The 20079-nt window shown below is 66.6% G+C and overlaps 1 protein-coding gene and 1 pseudogene across 1 annotated transcript; one reads left to right on the forward strand and one right to left on the reverse strand.

The window, feature by feature from the left end:
- The first annotated feature begins 1161 nt into the window (after window positions 1-1161).
- PFDN5 (prefoldin subunit 5) lies at window positions 1162-4285 on the forward strand. The gene is made up of 6 exons (XM_074853856.1): window positions 1162-1269; window positions 2256-2358; window positions 3500-3531; window positions 3686-3760; window positions 3861-3966; window positions 4048-4285. Exons 1-6 carry the CDS (start codon window positions 1198-1200, stop codon window positions 4125-4127), a joined length of 468 nt encoding a protein of 155 aa, XP_074709957.1. The 5' UTR covers window positions 1162-1197; the 3' UTR covers window positions 4128-4285.
- A 1899-nt stretch (window positions 4286-6184) lies between these two features.
- On the reverse strand, window positions 6185-18133 carry LOC141936695 (uncharacterized; annotated as a pseudogene).
- Window positions 18134-20079: the final 1946 nt, after the last annotated feature.

Here is a 20079-nt window from a genome sequence, read left to right on the forward strand (position 1 = left end):
TGTCCCCCTATTTCTCCCCTGTCCCCCTCCTGTCCACCCCTGCTCCCCATTTGTCCCCTGACCCCCCACTGTCCCATGTTTGTCCCTCTTGTCCCCCCGTGTTCCTCCTCTCCCCCCACCCTGCTCCCCCTCTGTCCCTACTATCCCCCATCTCCCTATTTGTCCCCTGTCCCCCCGTGTCCCTCCTGTCCCCCCACCCTGTCCCCCCCATTTCTCCCCTGTCCCCCCCATTTGTCCCCTGTCCCCCCACATCCCTCCTATTCCCCCCACCCTGCTCCTCCTGTCCCCATCAGTCCCTCCTGTCCACCCCTGCTCCCCATTTGTCCCCCTGACCCCCCCACTGTTCCATGTTTGTCCCTCTTGTCCCCCCGTGTCCCTCCTCTCCCCCCACCCTGCTCCCCCTCTGTCCCTACTATCCCCCGTCTCCCTATTTGTCTCCTGTCCCCCCACCCTGTCCCCCCCATTTCTCCCCTGTCCCCCCACGTCCCTCCTATTCCCCCCACCCCTGCTCCCCCGTCCCCCTCCTGTCCCCATCTGTCTGTCCAGTCTGCCCCTGCTCCCCATTTGTCCCCTGTCCCCCCACTGTTCCATGTTTGTCCCTCTTGTCCCCCCGTGTCCCTCCTGTCCCCCCCCCTGATCCCCATTTGTCCCGTCCCCCCACCCTGCTCCTCCTCTGTCCCTCCTGTCCCCCCCTGCTCCCTATTTGTCCCCTGTCCCCCCCATTTGTCCCCTGTCCCCCCCATTTGTCCCCTGTCCCCCCCATGTCCCACCTCTCCCTCCACTCCCCATTTGCCCCCTGTCCCCAGGGCTGGACCCCCCCCAGGGAAGGTCCCCGAGGCTCCTGCCCTCCTCCTCTGCTGCTGGAGGTGACCCAGAGCCCCCAGCTTTTGCTGCTGCCCCCCCATCTCTTTATTTTTAGGTTTGGGGGGACCCCAGGAGTCCCAGGAAGGGGGGGGGACACACCCCCAGCTTGCTCAGGGCTGCGTCCCCACGGTGGTGCTGCGCTTTAGCCCCTTGGGGGGGGGCACCTTGGATGCCCCTTTTTATGGCGGGAGGCTGCCTCTTTTCCCTGGGGGGGGGGTTCCTGGGGCGCTGCCCCCCGACTTTTGGGGTGTGTCCCCCCGGCCGCCAGGGGGCGCTGTGGGGGGGGGAGCAGCGAGAGGCGCGGGCGGTGCCAGAGCGTCGCGGCGGCCCGGGATGGCGCAGCCGGTGAATGTGGCGGAGCTGACGCTGCCGCAGCTGGAGCTGCTCAAGGGGCAGCTCGACCAGGTGCGGGGGGGCCGGGGGGGCCCGGGGGGGGCCGTGTCCGCCCGCCTGGGGCCGCGCCGACGGGGTGGAGGTGTGGGAGCGTGGGGCTGGGGGGGGCTTATGGGGCCTCATTGGAATGGGGGGGGGGGGTGGGGCCAGGCTGGACTGGGGGGGATGTACTGGCCCAGACTGGTCTGGAGGAGGGCGGGGGGTGAGACCAGACTGGGCTGAGTGGGGATGTGTGGGGGGAGACTGGACTGGGGGGGACTGGGGGGACTGGCCCAGACTGGGCTGGGAGGGGATGTGCGGGGGCAGGTTGGGCTGGGGGGACTGGGGTGACTGGCCCAGACTGGTCTGGGGGACTGGGGGGGTGTGGGGGCAGACAGGGCTGTTGAAACTGGGGGGGATGTACTGGCCCAGACTGGTCTGGAGGGACTGGAGGTGTGGGGGGGGTGAGACCAGACTGGGGTGACTGGCTCAGACTGGGCTGGGGGGTATGTCTGGGGGCAGACTGGACTGGGGGGATGTACTGGACCAGACTGGGCTGGAGGGGGGCAGGGGGGTGTGAGACCAGACTGGGCTGAATGGGATGTGTGGGGGGAGACTGGACTGGGGGGACTGGCCCAGACTGGGCTGAGTGGGGGTGTCTGGAGCAGACTGGGGTGGGGGGACTGGGGTGACTGGCTCAGACAGGGCTGGGGGGGGGATGTGTGGGGGCAGGCTGGGGTGGGGGGGACTGGGGGGGATGTACTGGACCATACTGGGCCGTGGGGAATACTGGGGTAGGAACTGGGTGGCTGGATTGGGGGGGGGGGTGACAAGGCTGGAGCTGACTGGGTGAGGTGCCGACACCCCGCGTCACCCTGGGGGACACCCCTGGGCTCTGGGTGTCTCTGCGGCTCTCGCTCTTTGGGGATGTTCCTGGGGTGCCCCCCCCTCTCCCCGCAGCCCCCCCCTCTCCCCACCGTTGCCCCCCCCCGGCGCTGAGCAGGCCGTGCCCCCCCCAGGAGGTGGAGTTCCTCTCGTCCTCCATCGCCCAGCTCAAGGTGGTGCAGACCAAGTACGTGGAGGCCAAGGACTGTCTCAACGTGCTCAACAAGAGCAATGAGGGTGAGTGGGGCCCCCCCACACCCCCCCCCACCCCCCCAATCCCGGCTGGGCCCTGGGGGGGCCGTGCTAAGCCCCGAGAGGCCAATACCCCCTCCCCGGCCTTCCCCCCCCCGGCTGCTCCGCCAGAATTGCCCCTTCCTCCTCCTCCTCCTCCCCCCCCAAATTGCCCCTTCCTCCTCCTCCTCCTCCCCCAAATTGCCCCTTCTTCCTCCTCCTCCCCCCCCAAATTGCCCCTTCTTCCTCCTCCTCCCCCCCCAAATTGCCCCTTCTTCTTCCTCCTCCCCCCCCAAATTGCCCCTTCTTCCTCCTCCTCCCCCCCCAAATTGCCCCTTCTTCCTCCTCCTCCCCCCCAAATTGCCCCTTCCTCCTCCTCCTCCTCCCCCCCAAATTGCCCCTTCTTCTTCCTCCTCCCCCCCCAAATTGCCCCTTCTTCCTCCTCCTCCCCCCCCCAAATTGCCCCTTCTTCCTCCTCCTCCCCCCCAAATTGCCCCTTCTTCTTCCTCCCCCCCCCAAATTGCCCCTTCTTCCTCCTCCCCCCCCAAATTGCCCCTTCTTCCTCCTCCTCCCCCCCAAATTGCCCCTTCTTCCTCCTCCTCCCCCCCCAAATTGCCCCTTCTTCTTCCTCCTCCCCCCCCAAATTGCCCCTTCTTCCTCCTCCTCCCCCCCCCAAATTGCCCCTTCTTCCTCCTCCTCCCCCCCAAATTGCCCCTTCTTCTTCCTCCCCCCCCCAAATTGCCCCTTCTTCCTCCTCCCCCCCCAAATTGCCCCTTCTTCCTCCTCCCCCCCAAATTGCCCCTTCTTCTTCCTCCTCCCCCCCCAAATTGCCCCTTCTTCTTCTTCTTCCTCCCCCCCAAATTGCCCCTTCTTCTTCCTCCCCCCCCAAATTGCCCCTTCTTCCTCCCCCCCCACCCCCCAATAGCCCCTTCTTCCTCCTCCTCCTCCCCCTCAAATCACCCCTTCCCCCCCCCCCCCTCTGAGCAAATCACGTGTCACCTCTCACCCAGGCTCTGCCACCTCGTGCCCCCCGGGGAGGCTGGGGGGGGGGTCACAGGGGTGCTACTGGACGCCCCAGCTGTCCCCCCCCCCTCCTCCCCTGCACCCCCGTGGGCTCCCCTCACCCCCCCCATTTGTTTTTCCGCAGGGAAGGACCTGCTGGTGCCGCTCACCAGCTCCGTATCCTTTCCTGCTCCCCGCAGCCCCCCAAACTCCCTCCCCTCGGGGCTGCGTCCCCCCATAACGCCCCCCCCGGCCACGCCCCGGCCCCCCCCGTGCTGCCGGAGCCGCGTCACCCTCCCGGTTCCCCGCTTTCCCTGACCCCCCCCCCCAGATGTACGTCCCCGGGAAGCTCTCGGACGTCGAGCGCGTCCTCATCGACGTCGGAACCGGTTACTACGTGGAGAAGGTGAGGGGGAGCGATCGCGTTTTGGGGGGGGGGGGGGGAGCAGCTCCCCCTTTTTGTGCTGCGGGGACCCCCCCTTTACCCTTCCCCTCCCTCCCCCCAGACTGCAGACGACGCCCGTGACTTTTTTAAGCGGAAAATCGACTTCCTGACCAAGCAGATGGAGAAAATCCAACCGGCGCTGCAGGAGAAACACGCCATGAAGCAGGGTGAGCGCCCCCCTCCCTCCCTGCTCCCGGGGGGGGGCCCCCCAACACCCCAAAAAACCCCCCCCGCTTCTCTCCCCGCAGCCGTGGTGGAAATGATGAGCCAGAAGATCCAGCAGCTCACAGCCCTGGGAGCCGCCCAGGCTGCCCCCACCAAGGCGTAGCCTTCAGCCTCGCGCCGCCCCTCCTCACCATCGCCGCTGGGCTGGGAACGGAGGGAGGGAGCCGTGGGGAGCCCCCCCCCCCCGCCCTTCCCGTGGCCCCCCCCCCCCTTTTTGTAGGCAGCTGCCACAGCGCTGAATAAATGAGAGACTTGTGGAAACGGGGTGCTCTTGGGGGACACGTTTGGGGGGGGGGGGGTTGCGATTTGGGGCCACTTTATGCTGCAAATCCTGCTCCAGCCTCTGCAAGGACACAGCAGGGCCCCCCCCGACACCCCCGTGGGGGTTTTACCCCCCCCCCCAGGACAAAATACTCCACATTTCCCCCAAATAGAACTTTATTCCACGGCCGTGGCCCCCTCCAGCCGCGCTGCCCACCCCCTCCCCAGCGCGGGGGCTGCCTGGTGCCCCCCCCCCCCCCCCCCCAGCTTCTACCCTACGCGTGTGTGTGCCCCCCCCCCCCCCCCCCCCATATGTACATCTATAGGCTCCAACCCCGACACGGGGTCACCCAGGGCCAGCCCGTGGCCAGTGGGGGCCACACAAAGCGCAAGTGTCCGGTGGGGCCTGGTGTCACCTTGTCCCCCTGCCCCCAGCACCGTCTGTGTCCCCTGGGGTGGTGTCACCTTGTCCCCCTGCCCCCCCCCACAGTCCCTGTGTCCTCTGGGGTGGTGTCACCCCCTCCACCTGCCCCCACCACACTCCGTGTCCCCCCCTCTGCGTAGTGTCACCCTGTCCCGCTGTCCAGGGTGCAGTCTGTGTGTCCCCTGGGGTAGTGTCACCTTGTCCCCCTGCCCCCACAACAGTCCCTGTGTTGCCCAGCTCACTGTCACCACGTCCCCCTGCCCCCAGCGCAGTCCAGGTGTCCCCTGGGTTGGTGTCACCTCGTCCCCCTTCCCCCAGCACAGTCCAGGTGTCCCCTGGGTTGGTGTCACCTTGTCCCCCTGCCCACAACAGTCCATGTGTCCCCCAGCTCGCTGTCACCGCACCCCCTGCCCACACGACAGTCCATATCCCCCCCCCCCCCCCCAGTTCGGTGTCACCCACAGCACTGTCCATGTGTCCCCCAGCTCAGCGTCACCTTGTCCCCACGCCCACAGCACGGTCTGTGTGTCCCCAGTGTGGTGTCACCCCGTTCCCTTTCCCACAGCACAGTCCGTGTCCCCCCCCCAGTTCACTGTCACCACATCCTCCTGCCCACACCAGTCCAGGTGTCCCCCAGTTTGGTGTCACCCCATCATTGTGCCTGTAGCACAGTCCATATGTCCCCCAGCTCAGTGTCACCTCATCCCCCTGGTCACAGCACAGTCTGGGTGTCCCCCAGTGTGGTGTCACCCCATTCCCCTGCCCATAGCACAGTCCATATGTCCCTCTGCTCGGTGTCACCTTGTCCCCCTGGCCACAGCAGTCTGGGTGTCCCCTGGGTTGGCATCACCTTGTCCCCCTGCCTGCAGCACAGTCCGTGTGTCCCCCAGTGTGGTGTCACCCCGTTCCCCTGCCCATAGCACAGTCCATGTGTCCCCCAGCTCAGTGTCACCTTGTCCCCCTGCCCATGGCACAGTCTGGGTGTCCCTCAGCTCAGCGTCACCTTGTCCCCCTGCCCATGGCGCAGTCTGGGTGTCCCCCAGTGTGGTGTCACCCCGTTCCCCTGCCCATAACACAGTCCATGTGTCCCCCAGCTCAGTGTCACCTTGTCCCCTTGCCCCCAGCACAGCCCGTGTCCCCCCCAGCTCGCTGTCTCCCCGTCCCCCTGCCCACAGCGCAGTCCATGTGTCCCCCAGCTGTCCCCCCGTCCCCCTGCCCACAGCACCACGTCCCCCCCAGCTGTCCCCCGTCCCCCTGCCCACAGCGCAGTCCATGTGTCCCCCAGCTGTCCCCCGTCCCCCTGCCCACAGCACCACGTCCCCCCCAGCTGTCCCCCCGTCCCCCTGCCCACAGCACCACGTCCCCCCCAGCTGTCCCCCGTCCCCCTGCCCACAGCGCAGTCCATGTCCCCCCAGCTCGCTGTCCCGCCGTCCCCCTGCCCGCAGCACAGTCCGTGTGTGTCCCCCCCTCCCCTCCCACTGCCCCCCCCCGCCGCTCTCAACGCACGAAGAGCGGCTTGTGGACGCGCTTGTGGCGGTTGAGCGTGGCGCTCTTGGCGAAGCTCTCCCCGCACTCCACGCAGATGTAGGGCTCGTGCCCGTGAGCCTGCGCCCGGTGCCGCTCCAGCTCGGCCCCGTCGCGGCAGCTCTGCCCGCACTCGGGGCACGGCGCCGGCTGCCCGCGGGCGGCGTGAACGCGTTGATGCTTCAGCAGGTTGGTGCTTTGGGCGAAACCGCGCCCGCACTGCCCGCAGCGGTGGGGCCGAGCGCCCGAGTGGGTGCGTTGGTGTTTGATGAGGTTCTTGCTCTGCGTGAAGCTCTTCCCGCACTGCCCGCAGGTGTAGGGCTTCTCCCCGGTGTGGATGCGTTGGTGCTGGATGAGGTTGGAGCTCCAGCTGAAGCTCTTGCCGCAGTCCCCGCAGCGATACGGCTTCTCCCCGGTGTGCGTCCGCCGGTGCTGAACCAGGTGGGAGTTTTGGCTGAAGCTTTTGCCGCACTCGCCGCAGGTGCTGGGCCGTTCCCCGGTGTGAGTCCGCTGGTGCCGCAGCAGCTTCGACCAGTGGCTGAAACTCTTCCCGCACTCGTTACAGATAAAGGGGCGCTGCCGGCCGCCCCGGTGCCGTCCCCCCACGCCTTCCCCTTCCTCCTCTTCCTCGCCGTAGCCTCCCGCCGACGTGGCCGCGCCGGCGCTGGGCTGCCCGCCTCGTTTTTTGCTTTTAGGGCCCAGGGGGCTGTGGGGGATGACGGTCTGGATGATCTCGTGGGGCAGCACCTCGTCCTCGCAGTCGCTCACGATGCCGTCGTCAGCTGGAGGGGGTGGAGGCGGGGGGAGAGGCTGGGGAGGGGGCTGGCACCCCCCCATCGCGGCCAAGCACCTCCCCATCGTGGCCAAGCACCCCCCCCCCAGGGCTGGGTCCCCCCCTCGCCCCCTCCTCACCGATGTAGACCCTCCGGACCATGTCCCCCTCGTCGGAGTCGTGCAGCTCCACCACGCAGGGCTCCTCCTGCTCCATGGGGGCGGCCGGCGGACCCCGGTGTCCTGCGAGGCAGCGGGGAGCCCTGAGCCACCCCCCCACCCCAAATCCGGCCCCAGACGCCCCCCCTCAGGCTCCCAAACCCATCCTGGATTCCTCCGGCCTCACGACAATTTGCATCTCGTTTACTCTTGTCCCATGGCCGGGTCCTGCTGCTGGGGCGGGGGGGGGGGGCAAGTCTCTTTGTGCCCCCCAGGTCCCTTTATGCTGCTCCAAATCCCCTCTGTGTTGGCCTAAATCCCTCTGTGTGACCCCAAAATCCCTCTGTGTGACCCCAAAATCCCTCTGTGCCTCCCCAAATCCCTCTGTGTGACCCCAAAATCCCGCTGTGCCACCTCAAATCCCCTTGTGCCACCCCAAAATCCCGCTGTGCCCCCCCAAAATCCCGCTGTGCCCCCCCAAATCCCACTGTGCCCCCCCAAAATCCCTGTGTCCCCCCAAAATCCCGCTGTGCCCCCCCAAATCCCATCGTACCGCCCCAAACCTCCTTGTGCCGCCCCAAACTCCCTCTGTGCGCCCCCAAATCCCTTCGTAGCCTCCCCCCAATCCCTCCACGTGACCCCAAATCCCTTCGTGCCCCCCCCCTTACTCCCCCTGACACCCCCCCACCACCACCACCCCCGTTACCTGGTCTCCCGGGGGTTTTGGGGGGGTCCCGCTGCTGCTCCGGACTCGGCCCCGCGGCTCTGCCCTGACGTGGACCCCCGAGATCTGGGGGGGGGCCGGGGGGGGCACACGGACACGAGTGGTTACAGCGCCGCAGCTGGCGGGGGGGCATTTGTCACTCACCCCATGAATCTGCCCCCCCCCCCCCCTCCCCGGACTGGGGGGGGGGGCTGCAACACGCCCCTGCGCATCCCCCCCCTCCTGGGGTGCGCCCCCTCTTTGCTCCCCCCCGCTCCGCTCCGGGGTCCTGCAGCACCGGGAGGGGGGGGGGGGGAGAATCCATCCCCGCGGGGGGGGGGGGTGTCCCTGAACCCTCCGGGGGGGCCGGTCCCGGTGCCAGGCGGCGGCCGGGGCCATCTTGGCCGGGGGGAAGCGGAGGGGGGGCACGGGACCCAGCTGGGGGGTGGGGGGGGGGTGCAGGGACCCCCGAGCATCCCCGGGGCTGGGAGGGGCGGCCCCGGCCCCCCCCCCCGCCCCCCGTCTCCACCTTCCCTGCCCCCCCCCGCGCTCACCGGCCGCGGCGGCGGCTCCGCCGCTTCCGCCGCCCGCCCGGCCCGAGGGGGCGGCGGCTCCGCGCGGGCCCGGCCCCCGCCGGGGGGGGGGGTGTCGGGCCTCAGAGACCCCCGCGACACCGCGGAGAGACCCCCTAAGTCCGGGGGGGGGTGTCCCCAGGGTGATCGGAGCCCCCCCAAAGTGATTTCATCCCCCCCGGGTGTCCGCTGCGCCCCAAAAGTGCCGCCCGCTCCCCCCCCCCCCCCCGCGGTGTTTGTATCCCCTTTGTGGGGTGCCTGGTGTACCCCAAAAATGCCTGCACCCCCCCGACTTCCTGCTGCACCCCAAAAGGGCCTGTACCCCCCTCCTGGGGTGCCCGGTGCACCCCAAAAGTGTCTGCATCTCCCCAGGGTGCCCGGTGCACCCAGAAGGTGCCTGTACCCCTTTCTTGGGGTGCCCTGTGCACCCTAAAAGTGCCCGCATCCCCCTCAGGTTGCCTACTGCACCCCAAAAGTGTCTGTACTCCCGGGGTGCCCCCCCCCGGTGCCTGCACCTTCCCAAAGGCGCTCGGTGCACCCCAAAAGAACCTGCACCCCTCCCCAGGATGCCCAGTGCACCCCCGGTGCGCTTGTACCCCTCTCCTGGGTGCACCCCAAAAGTGCCTGCATCCCCTCCCCCCCCCCCCCCCCAGGATTCCAGCTGCACCCCAAAGGTGCCTGTACCCCCTCCCAGGGTCCCCCCAGAACTGCCTGTACCCCCCAAAGACACTCAGTGTACCCCAAAGTTGCCTACATCCCCCCAGGGTGCCCTTTGCACCCCAAAGATGCCCTCAGCCCCCCCTCGGGGTGCCCGCTGCACCCGAAGGTGTCCGCGCCCCTCCGGGAATCCTGGTGCACCCCAAAACCGCCTGCACCCCCCTGCCCAGCCTGCCCAGTGCACCCCGAGGGTGCCCACAGTCCCCCTCCCTGGGTACCCCGTTAGCGCCTGGTGCACCCCAAAGCCTCCTGTACCCTCCTGCCACGGACCGTGGTGCACCCCGAAGGGGCGTACACCCCCCAAAACCACCCAGTGCCCCCCCAAACTGCCTAGTGCACCCCCAAAGCCGCCCAGTGCACTCCAAAGCTGCCCAGTGCCCCCCCAAACTGCCCAGTGCACCCCCAAAGCCATCCAGTGCACCCCCAAAGCCATCCAGTGCCCCCCCCAACTGCCACCCAGTCCCCCCCCCCAAACTGCCCAGTGCACCCTAAAGCCGCTCAGTGCCCCCCCCCCAGGCTGCCCAGTGCACCCCAAAGCTGCCCAGTGCCCCCCCCCAGGCTGCCTGAGACACCCCAAAGCCGCCCAGTGCACTCCAAAGCTGCCCAGTGCACCCCCAAACTGCCCATTGCACCCCCAAAGCCACCCAGTGCCCCCCCCAAACTGCCCAGTGCACCCTAAAGCCGCTCAGTGCCCCCCCCCAGGCTGCCCAGTGCACCCCAAAGCTGCCCAGTGCCCCCCCCCAGGCTGCCTGAGACACCGCAAAGTTGCTCAATGCACCCCCAAAGCTGCCCCGTGGCCCCCCCAAACTGCCCAGTGCACCCCAAAGGTGCTCAGTGCCCCCCCCCGGGGATGCTGCCTCACCCCCCCACCCCAGGCACTCAGGGCACGCGGAGCCCAAATGCTCCCCCAGGGTGTTGGGGGGCGCTGGGTCCTCTCCCAGGGACCCCCCCCCCCCATGCATTCGAGACCCCCAGCTCTGCTCGGCAGCACTCGGGGCCCCTGCTGGGGTTTTTTTTTTTGGGGGGGGGGCCCTGTGGGGTCTAAATGGGCTGAAAAAGCCAAATTTCCAGCCCCGTGCCCTTCAGCGGGGGAAACTGAGGCACGGAGATATTCCCCCCCCCCCCCCGCCAAGTTGCCTTTGACCTTAATCTGTGCGCCCCTCCCCAAATTGGGGGGTACAAGAAAGAGGGTTCGGGGCTGCTCCCTGCCCCGGGGGGGGGAGGGGGCAAATGGGGCTGGGGGGGGCCGAGCTGAGCCCCCCCCCACATCTTGGGGGGGGGAAGGGGTCTTGCAGCACCGCCCCACGGGGGGGGGCACAGGCACTGCAAGGCCAATGCAGCCCCCAGCCCCCGACCTTTACCCCCCCATCCCCTCTCCCTGCCTCAGTTTCCCCCCCGCTCTCGCCCCCCCAAATTTATTTTCGGGGTGGGGGCCGCAGCGCCGGGGCCACGAGGCACAAAGGAAAACCAAAGCGCCGGGACCCCCCCCCCCCCGCCATCCACCGCCGCTCCCTGGCCCCCCTCCAACAGCTCCCCCAGCCCCATCCCGAGGTGGGGGGGGTGCCCCATTTTTTTTTGAGGGGTCCCCCTTTTCCTGCCCCCCCCCTCCCCAAGCCAACCCCAAGGACATGCGCGTGTGTGTGTCCCCCAACACCCACCGGCCTCCAACTCACCTCTCCGAGGCCGAAGGATGAGGCAGCGTGATGGGGTCTGGGAGGGGGGGGGGGGGGCGAAGGGGGTTTTGGGGGGGTCCCTGGTGAGGGGTTTGGGGGTGCGAGGGCTGGCGCTGGCCCCCGGGCGCGAGGCTGCGTTTGGGGGAGGCCGGGAACAGGAAGGTCCCAGCGTCATCCCATTCCCCCGGCCCTGCTGCCGCCTCGCCGCGAGCCGGATGCTTTTTTCCACTCGGCGAGCAAAAAAAAAAAAATAATAAAAAATGGGGGTGAAACCTTGGAAGGGAGAACCCCAACTACGACACCCCCAAACCCCACAGCCAAGCGATGGGTCCCGGTGGGGAGGACGGGGCTGGGGGGGGGGGGCTCAGCCCCTCCGGTGACGGGGAATCGTGGATTTGTGTTTTTTTTTTTTTTTCACGCTCTGCTTGGAAAATGTTCCCGGTCAGGTGGGTTTGGGGGGATTCAACGAGGCTGTTTTTTTGGGGGTGCGGGAGGGGGGGAAAAAGGAGCAGCCGGATCCCCCCTAACCCCCCCCCTTTGTGTAACGGCTCCAGCTCCAACCCAGCGCATTTCCCCCACCCGCCGGCAAAAAAAAATGGTTGGAAATTATGCAACGAGGCCGGCGCCTTCGTTAGCGGGATCGCGCCCAGCTCGGCCCCGGGTGTTGGGGTTTTGGGGGTGCCCCCAGCATCCCCTTTTTACACCCCGCTGAGCCCTCCCCCCGCCGCCGCCGCCTCGGGGAGGGTTTGGGGGTGCGAGGGTGGGGATCGGCGGGTCCCCGTCGTGGTGGCGGCCGCGGGGCGGTTGGGTGGCGCGTGCGGGCGCGGGCGTGGGAGCCGTCCCCGCGGGGCACCCGGCGCCGCTCCAGCCCCGGCCGGGAAGAGGATGATGATGATGGGGGAAAAAAAATGGGAAAATGATGAAAAGGAAGATGATGGGGAAAAAAAAAACGCTGCTGTCGTCACCGCCGCCTCGGCCCCTGCGGGTCCCCGAAACTGCTCAGCAAGTGCCGCTGCTGCTCGGGGACATTTTATTGATCTCATCGGCAGAACCGTGCGCCCCAACACTGTGTGTCCCCCCCCAACCTCCCCTTGGCTTTGGGGGGTACTCGGAGAGGGGGGGGGAAGGCACCTAATCCCGGTTCTGCCATGGGCGCGTCCAGCCCCGGCCCGCTGCAGCCCCCAACCCTCGCTGGGGCAACACCCCCCCAAAATCACCCCCACCCCGATGTCCCCCCCGGTGTCCCTGTCACACGGTGTGAAACTTCTGGTGCTGACGGAGCTTGTGGTGCCCCGCTCCCTCCTGGTGGGGGATACACCCCAAAAATCACCCCCATCCCGACATCCCCCGGCATCCTCGTCACGCGACGTGAAGCTTCTGGTGCCGACAGAGCTGGGATTTGTGGTGCCCCACTCCCCCTTGGTGGGGGATACACCCCAAAAATCACCCCCATCCCAACGTCCCCCAGCATCCCTGTCACACATGACGCTTCTGGTGCTGACGGGGCTGGGATTTTTAGTGCCAGATACACCCCAAAAACCACCCCCATCCTGACGTCCCCCCCCCAGTGTCACTGTCATGTGATGTGAAGCTTCTGGTGCTGACAGAGCAGGGACTTGTGGTTCCAGATACACCCCGAAAATCACCCCCATCCTGATGTCCCCCCCCGGCGTCCCCATCACACGATGTGAAGCTTCCGGTGTTGACGGAGGTGGGATTTTTGGTTCCAGATACACCCCAAAAGTCACCCCCATCCCGACATCCCCACTGGCGTCCCCGTCACGCAACGTGAAGCTTCTGCTGCCAATGGAGCTCGGACTTGTGGTGTCAGATACACCCCAAAAATCACCCCCATCCTGATGTCCCCCCTGGTGTCCCCATCACACGACGTGAAGCTTTTGGTGCCAACAGAGCTGGGATTTTTGGTGCCAGGTACACCCCGAAAATCACCCCCATCCCAACATCCCCCCTGGCGTCCCTGTCATGCAATGTGAAGCTTCTGCTGCCAATGGAGCTCGGGCTTGTGGTTCCAGATACACCCCAAAAATCACCCCCATCCCGACGTCCCTCCTGGTGTCCCCATCACACGACGTGAAGTTTCTGGTGCCGACAGAGCTGGGATTTTTGGTGCCAGGTACACCCTGAAAATCACCCCCATCCCGACGTCCCCCCCGACATCCCCATCACATGACGTGAAGCTTCTGCTGCCAACAGAGCTTGGACTTGTGGTTCCAGATACACCCCAAAAATCACCCCCATCCCGACGTCCCCCCTGGTGTCCCCATCACACGACGTGAAGCTTCTGGTGCTGACAGAGCTGGGATTTTTGGTGCCAGATACACCCCGAAAATCACCCCCATCCCGACGTCCCCCTGGCGTCCCCATCACACGACGTGAAGCTTCTGGTGCCGACAGAGCTGGGATTTTTGGTGCCAGATACACCCCGAAAATCACCCCCATCCCGACGTCCCCCCTGGTGTCCCCATCACACGACGTGAAGCTTCTGGTGCCGACAGAGCTGGGATTTTTGGTGCCAGATACACCCCAAAAATCACCCCCATCCTGACGTCCCCCCTGGCGTCCCCCCACACAATGTGAAGCTTCTGGTGTTGATGGAGGTGGGATTTTTGGTGCCAGATACACCCCGAAAATCACCCCCATCCCGATGTCCCCATCACGCAACATGAAGCTTCTGGTGCCGATGGAGCTTGGACTTGTGGTTCCAGATACACCCCGAAAATCACCCCCATCCCGACGTCCCCCCTGGTGTCCCCATCACGCAACGTGAAGCTTCTGGTGCCAACAGAGCTGGGACTTGTGGTTCCAGATACACCCCGAAAATCACCCCCATCCCAACGTCCCCCTGGCGTCCCCATCACGCAACGTGAAGCTTCTGGTGCCGCCGGAGCTGGGATTTGTGGCGGAAGCCGTCGCCGCACTCCCCGCAGATGTAGGGCTTCTCGTCGCTGTGGGTGCGGCGGTGGCGGATGAGGTTGGAGCTGACGCTGAAGCGCTTCCCGCACTCGCCGCAGCTGTAGGGCTTCTCCCCGGTGTGGGTCCGCTGGTGCTGGATGAGGGCCGAGCTCTCGCTGAAGCGTTTCCCGCAGGCGCCGCAGCCGTAGGGCTTCTCGCCGGTGTGGATGCGTTGGTGGGTGACCAGGTTGGAGTTCTGGCTGAAGCCTTTGCCGCAGGCGCCGCAGGTGTAGGGCTTCTCCCCGGTGTGGGTGATCTGGTGACGCGCCAGGTCCGAGCTGCGGCTGAACCCCTTCCCGCACTCGCTGCAGATGGTGGGGCGCAGGCGACCCCCCCGTAAGCCCAGCAGCTCCTTCAGCGGGCCCAGGCCCCGCGGCGTCGCCGGCGTTCGGGCGGGTCGACGCGCCGGGGTTTTGCGCGGCGGCCGGGGCGGGCGGGCGGGCGCTTCGCTGCCGGAGGCCGGGGGGCTGGGGGGGGCTGCGGGGAGAGGAGAGCTGGGCACCGGCGGGGGGACGGCTGGCACCCAGGGGACGGGGCTGGGCCGCGGCTGCGTCCCCACCGAGCCTTCCCCGGCCCGCTGTGCCTCCTCCAGCCCCCGCGTCCCTTCTCCAGCCCCACTCCTCTTCTCCATCCCTACTCCCCCTTCTCCACCCCTTTTCCACCTTCTCCAACGCTACTCCTCTTCTCCATCCCTACTCCCCTTTCCCCATCCCTGCTTGTCCATCCCTACTCCTCTTCTCCATCCCTACTCCCCTTTCCCCATCCCTACTCCTCCATCCCTACTCCTCTTCTCCATCCCTACTCCCCCTTCTCCAGCCCTTTTCCACCTTCCCCATCCCTACTCCTCCCTTTCCATCCCTACTCTCCCTTCTCCATCCCTGCTCCTCCTTCTCTATCCCTACTCCTTCTCTCCATCTCTACTCCATCCCCTTACCCACCCCTTTTCCACCTTCTCCATCCCTACTCTCCCTTCTCCATCCCTGCTCCTCCTTCTCTATCTCTACTCCTCCTCCTCTCCATCTCTACTCCGTCCCCTTACCCACCCCTTTTCCACCTTCTCCAATGCTACTCCTCTTCTCCATCCCTACTCCCCTTTCCCCATCCCTACTCCTCTTTTCCATCCCTACTCCCCTTCTCCAGCCCTTTTCAACCTTCTCCATCCCTACTCTTCCCTTTCCATCCCTACTCCCCCTTCTCCATCCTTTTTCCACCTTCCCCATCCCTACTCTTCCCTTTCCATCCCTACTCTCCTTTCTCCATCCCTACTCCTCCCTCTCCAGCCCTTTTCCACCTTCCCCATCTCTACTCACACTTCTCCATCCCTACTCTTCCCTTTCCATCCCTACTCCCCCTTCTCCATCCTTTTTCCACCTTCTCCAGCCCTACTCCTCCCTTTCCATCCCTACTCTCCCTTCTCCATCCCTGCTCCTCCTTCTCTATCTCTACTCCTTCTCCTCTCCATCTCTACTCCATCCCCTTACCCACCCCTTTACCACCTTCCCCATCCCTACTCCCCCTTCTCCATCCCTTTTCCACCTTCTCCAACGCTACTCCTCTTCTCCATCCCTACTCCCCTTTCCCCATCCCTACTCCTCTTCTCCATCCCTACTCCTCTTCTCCATCCCTACTCCCCCTTCTCCAGCCCTTTTCCACCTTCTCCATCCCTACTCTTCCCTTTCCATCCCTACTCTCCTTTCTCCCTCCCTACTCCTCCTTCTCCAGCCCTTTTCCACCTTCCCCATCTCTACTCACACTTCTCCATTCCTACTCCCCGATCTCCATCCCTTTTCCACCTTCCCCATCCCTTTTGTCCCTTCTGCATCCTTCTGTCCCCTCTGTCCCTTCCCCATCCGCTCTGCCCCCCCTCCATCCCTTTCCCACCTCCCCTGTCCCCTCTCTGGTTTGGGGACAGCGGTGACACCCCTGTCCTGCTCCCAAGCCAGGTTTAACTCCTGGCTCGACCCGCCCCAACCCGCCCCGTCCCACCCCACGGACGAGTGTCCCAACTCGGGGTGCACCGGGCAGGGATGGCACCACCCAGGGGCACCCGGTGCCCAAATTCCCTCTGTGAACCAGGGCTGGAGTTGGGGTGCCAGGAAACCCCACGGTGCGGGAGCAGGGCACCCCTGCACCCCAAAATCAGGACATCCTGCACCCTGGGATCGAGGCATCCCCACGCTGTGGGATGGGGACATCCCCGCACCCCAAGATCAGAGCACCTCCATGCCGTGTGATCAGGATGTCCCTGCACCCCAGGACTGGGGCACCCCCATGGTGTGGGAGCAGGGCACCCCTGCACCCCAAAATCGGGACATCCCTGCACCCCAGGACTGGGGCATCCCCACACTGTGTGATCAGGATGTCCCTGCACCCCAGGATCAGCGTGTCCCCAGGCCACACCAATGGGGCATCCTTGCACCCCCAAATCAGGGCATTCCCATGTCATGTGATCAGGACACCCCTGCACCCCCAGATCAGGGTATCCCGATGCCACCGGAATGGGGAACCCCTGCACCCCGAGACTGGAACACACCTGCGCCACAGACATGGGACGTTCCCGAACCCCCACACTGGGGCATCTCCACACCGTGCAGTCGGGACATCCCTGCACCCCAGGATTGGGGTATCCCCGTGCCATGGGGTTGGGGCACCCCTGTACCCCGGGATTGGGGTATCCCTGTGCCAGGGGATCGGGGTATCCCCACTCTGAGGGACTGGAGCAGCCCCACACCCTGGGATCGGGGCATCCCCATGGCATGGACCAGGGCAGCTGCTCCCCAGGACCGGAGCATCCGCTTCTTGTGGGATCGGGGTACCCCCATGCCCCAGAATTGGGGTACCCCCATGCCATAGAAATGAGACGTCCCCGCACCCCAGGACTGGAGTGCCCTTGTGCTGTGGGATTGGGGCTGCCCCATACCCCAGGATCGGGGTACCCCTGTGCCATGGGAATGGTGCATCCCTGCACCCCAGGACTGGGGTACCCCTGTGCTGTGGGATCAGGGTACCCCCATACCCCGGGATCGGGGTACCCCTGTGCCATGGGAATGGTGCATCCCTGTACCCCAGGACTGGGGTACCCACGTGCTGTGGGATCAGGGTACCCCCATACCCCGGGATCGGGGTACCCCCATGCCATGGGAATGGGACAGTCCTACACCCCAGGACTGGGGTACCCACGTGCTGTGGGATCAGGGTACCCCCATACCCCGAGATCAGGGTACCCCCGTGCCATGGGAATGGGACACTCCTACACCCCAGGACTGGAGTACCCACGTGCTGTGGGCTTGGGGCACCCCTAAACCCTGGGATTGGGGTACGCCCATGCCATGGGAATAGGACATCCCCACATCCCTGGGGTACCCCCATCCCCTGGGATTGGGGTACCCCTATTCCGTGGGAACGGGACACCCACACCCTCTGGGATCAGGGTCCCCCAACCCCCCAGGACTGAGGGATCCCCACGCTGCAGGGTCGGGGTATCCCCACATTACTGGGTTGGGGCAGATCCACGGGGGGGGGCCCCCCAAAACAAAAGGACTCACCACCGCCCCGCTCCCCGCAATGCCACGGGGATACCCCAGCCGAGCCCCTCACCGTGGCTGGGTGCTGTTTTGGGGGGGCTCACCTGCGGAGGTCCCCTCCGGCAGCTCGGCGTCCCGGGGGTCCCGGGGGTCCCGGCCGGCCGGTTCCCCCTCCGTGTCCATCGCCGCCGTCCCAGCACGCTCAGACGGGGGGACCCTGCCCGGGGGGGGGGGGTGGGGGAAGGAGCAGGTAAAGAAATGGGGTGACACAGAGGCACCCCAAGGGGGGGTCCCCGCTGCACCCCAAAGGGGGCGCAAACCACTCCATGCCTCAGTTTCCCCTCCTGATGCTGGGGGGGGGCACCCCAAGGCCATGGATTGGGGGTTGAAGCATCCCCCTCCCCATCCCGACAGCATCCCCCCTCCGTGCCCCCCCCCCCCCATGGAGGGGTCCCCCCCCAACATGGTGGGGGGGGCTACACTCCCCCCTCCCTTGCCCCCCCAGCATCGCCGCCATCTCGGGGGGGGCACCGAGAAGGGGAAAAGGGGAGTTGCGGGGGGGGGCCCTGTCCACCCTTTTTCTTTTCGGGGGGGGGTCCCTGGTCCCGACTCACCGCTGCGGCCGGCCTGGGCGGGGGGCCGGGGGGGCTCGGGGGGGCTCGGGGGGCGGCGGGGGAGCGGGAGCGGGGAGGCCGCGAGCGGAAGGGCCTCCCGGCATGGCCGCCCGCCGCCCGCCGCATGGCGCAGCTCTATGGTCGGGGGGCTTCGGCCCCCCGCCACCGGCCCCAGATGTGTCCCCCCCACCCCGCCATGGCGAACGGACCCCCCCGGGGGGGGTACAGCCGAGGTGGTGGTGGTGGGGGGGAGGAGATGGGGGGGGCCCCCCCTTCACCATCGCGGGCCTGGGCTTGGCGGTGGGACGGGCACAGGTGGGGGGGGGTTGGCGTGTCCCCCCATCAATGGGGGGGGGGGGGGGGGGTTGGGGGGTGTTGTGACCCCCCCCCGGCGTGTGTGGCATTGTGGGGGTACGGGGGGGGGATAAGGCCCTTCTGGGGGTCCCGCTGGTGCTGGGGGTTTACAGCTAAGGGGGCGTTGGGGGGGCAAAGGGGTGTCTTTTGCCCCCCCCCCCCCCCCCCGCCATCCGGCTGGGGAGGGGTTAAGGGGGGGACATGGCTCCCCCTGCGCCCCCCCAAACACTCCACCAGGCGCTTGCAGCTGGAAGGGGGGGATGGGACAAAATCGGGGGGGTGCCAGTGCCCCCCCCCCTCCAGCACCCCAATTCAACCAGATGTTGGCAGCTGGGGGGGGGCGTTGGGCTGAAGGTCGGGGTCCTCCAGCCCCCCCCAAACTCTCCCCCCAGATGTTTGCAGCTGGATGGAGCCGCTGAGGTCGGGGTGGGGGGGGACATGGGGAGGAAGATGGGGGCACCCAGTGCCCCCCCGCATTGGGGACCCCCAGCTCCCCCCCCCCCGCTCCCTGCTCAGCTCCATGATTTTAACCCTTCCCGCCCCGAGTGAGGGTCTGGCCCGGCGGCTGTTGACGGGGGGAAGCGGTCGGTCAGACTGGGAGTCACTGGTTTGAACTGGTGGCGGCGTGAGCCGGCCAGCGATGGTCATTGTGGGTTCACCCCCCCTCCCCCGGAGCAGGTTTGGGGGTGCGAGTCCCTGTGTCACCTGGCCAGGCTGTCACCATGTCAGGGTGCTTGCTGGGTCACCCCCCCAGCTCTGCTGTCACCCAGTGAGGCTGTTGGGTCACCCTCAGGCTGGCCTGTCACTGTGTTGGGGTGTTGGGTCACCCCCCCCCCCCCCAAGCTTGGCTGTCACCCATCAGGCTGTTGGGTCACCCCCGGCCTCGACTGTCATCTTTTCAGGATGTTGGGTCACCCCCAAGATTGACTGTCACCCTGTTGGGGTGCTGGGTCACCTCCAGGCTGGACTGTCACCTTGTCAGGCTGTTGGGTCACCTTCCAGCTGGGCTGTCACCCATCAGGGTCTTGGGTCACCCTTGGGCTAGACTGTCACCCTTTCAGGGTGTTAAATCACCCAACAAGCCTGGCTGTCACTGTGTCAGGGTGCTGGGTCACCTTCCAGCTGGGCTGTCACCCTGTCAGGGTGTCAGGTCACCCCCAAGCCTGGGCTGTCACCCTGTCAGAGTGTCAGGTCACCCCCAAGCCTGGCTGTCACCGTGTTGGGGTGCTGGGTCACCCCCAGGCTGAGCTGTCACCCTGTCAGGGTGTCAGGTCACCCCCAAGCCTGGCTGTCACTGTGTTGGGGTGCTGGGTCACCCCCAGGCTGAGCTGTCACCCTGTCAGGGTGTCAGGTCACCCCCAAGCCTGGCTGTCACTGTGTTGGGGTGCTGGGTCACCCCCAGGCTGGGCTGTCACACTGTCAGGGTGTCAGGTCACCCCCAAGCCTGGCTGTCACCGTGTTGGGGTGCTGGGTCACCCCCAGGCTGGGCTGTCACACTGTCAGGGTGTCAGGTCACCCCCAAGCCTGGCTGTCACCGTGTTGGGGTGCTGGGTCACCCCCAGGCTGGGCTGTCACACTGTCAGGGTGTCAGGTCACCCCCAAGCCTGGCTGTCACCGTGTTGGGGTGCTGGGTCACCCCCAGGCTGGGCTGTCACCCTGTCAGGGTGTCAGGTCACCCCCAAGCCTGGCTGTCACCGTGTTGGGGTGCTGGGTCACCCCCAGGCTGGGCTGTCACACTGTCAGGGTGTCAGGTCACCCCCAAGCCTGGCTGTCACCGTGTTGGGGT

This window comes from Strix uralensis, chromosome 33 (genome assembly GCF_047716275.1).
Source record: "Strix uralensis isolate ZFMK-TIS-50842 chromosome 33, bStrUra1, whole genome shotgun sequence".
NCBI classification, from domain to species: domain Eukaryota; kingdom Metazoa; phylum Chordata; class Aves; order Strigiformes; family Strigidae; genus Strix; species Strix uralensis.

Excerpts from the sequence above, each read along its gene's own strand:
- PFDN5 (XM_074853856.1), top strand. The coding sequence starts at position 1,198 with ATGGCGCAGCCGGTGAATGTGGCGGAGCTGACGCTGCCGCAGCTGGAG. Across the intron at positions 1,270-2,255 it reads TCAAGGGGCAGCTCGACCAG|GAGGTGGAGTTCCTCTCGTC; the intron begins GTGCGGGGGGGC and ends TGCCCCCCCCAG. Across the intron at positions 2,359-3,499 it reads GCTCAACAAGAGCAATGAGG|GGAAGGACCTGCTGGTGCCG; the intron begins GTGAGTGGGGCC and ends GTTTTTCCGCAG.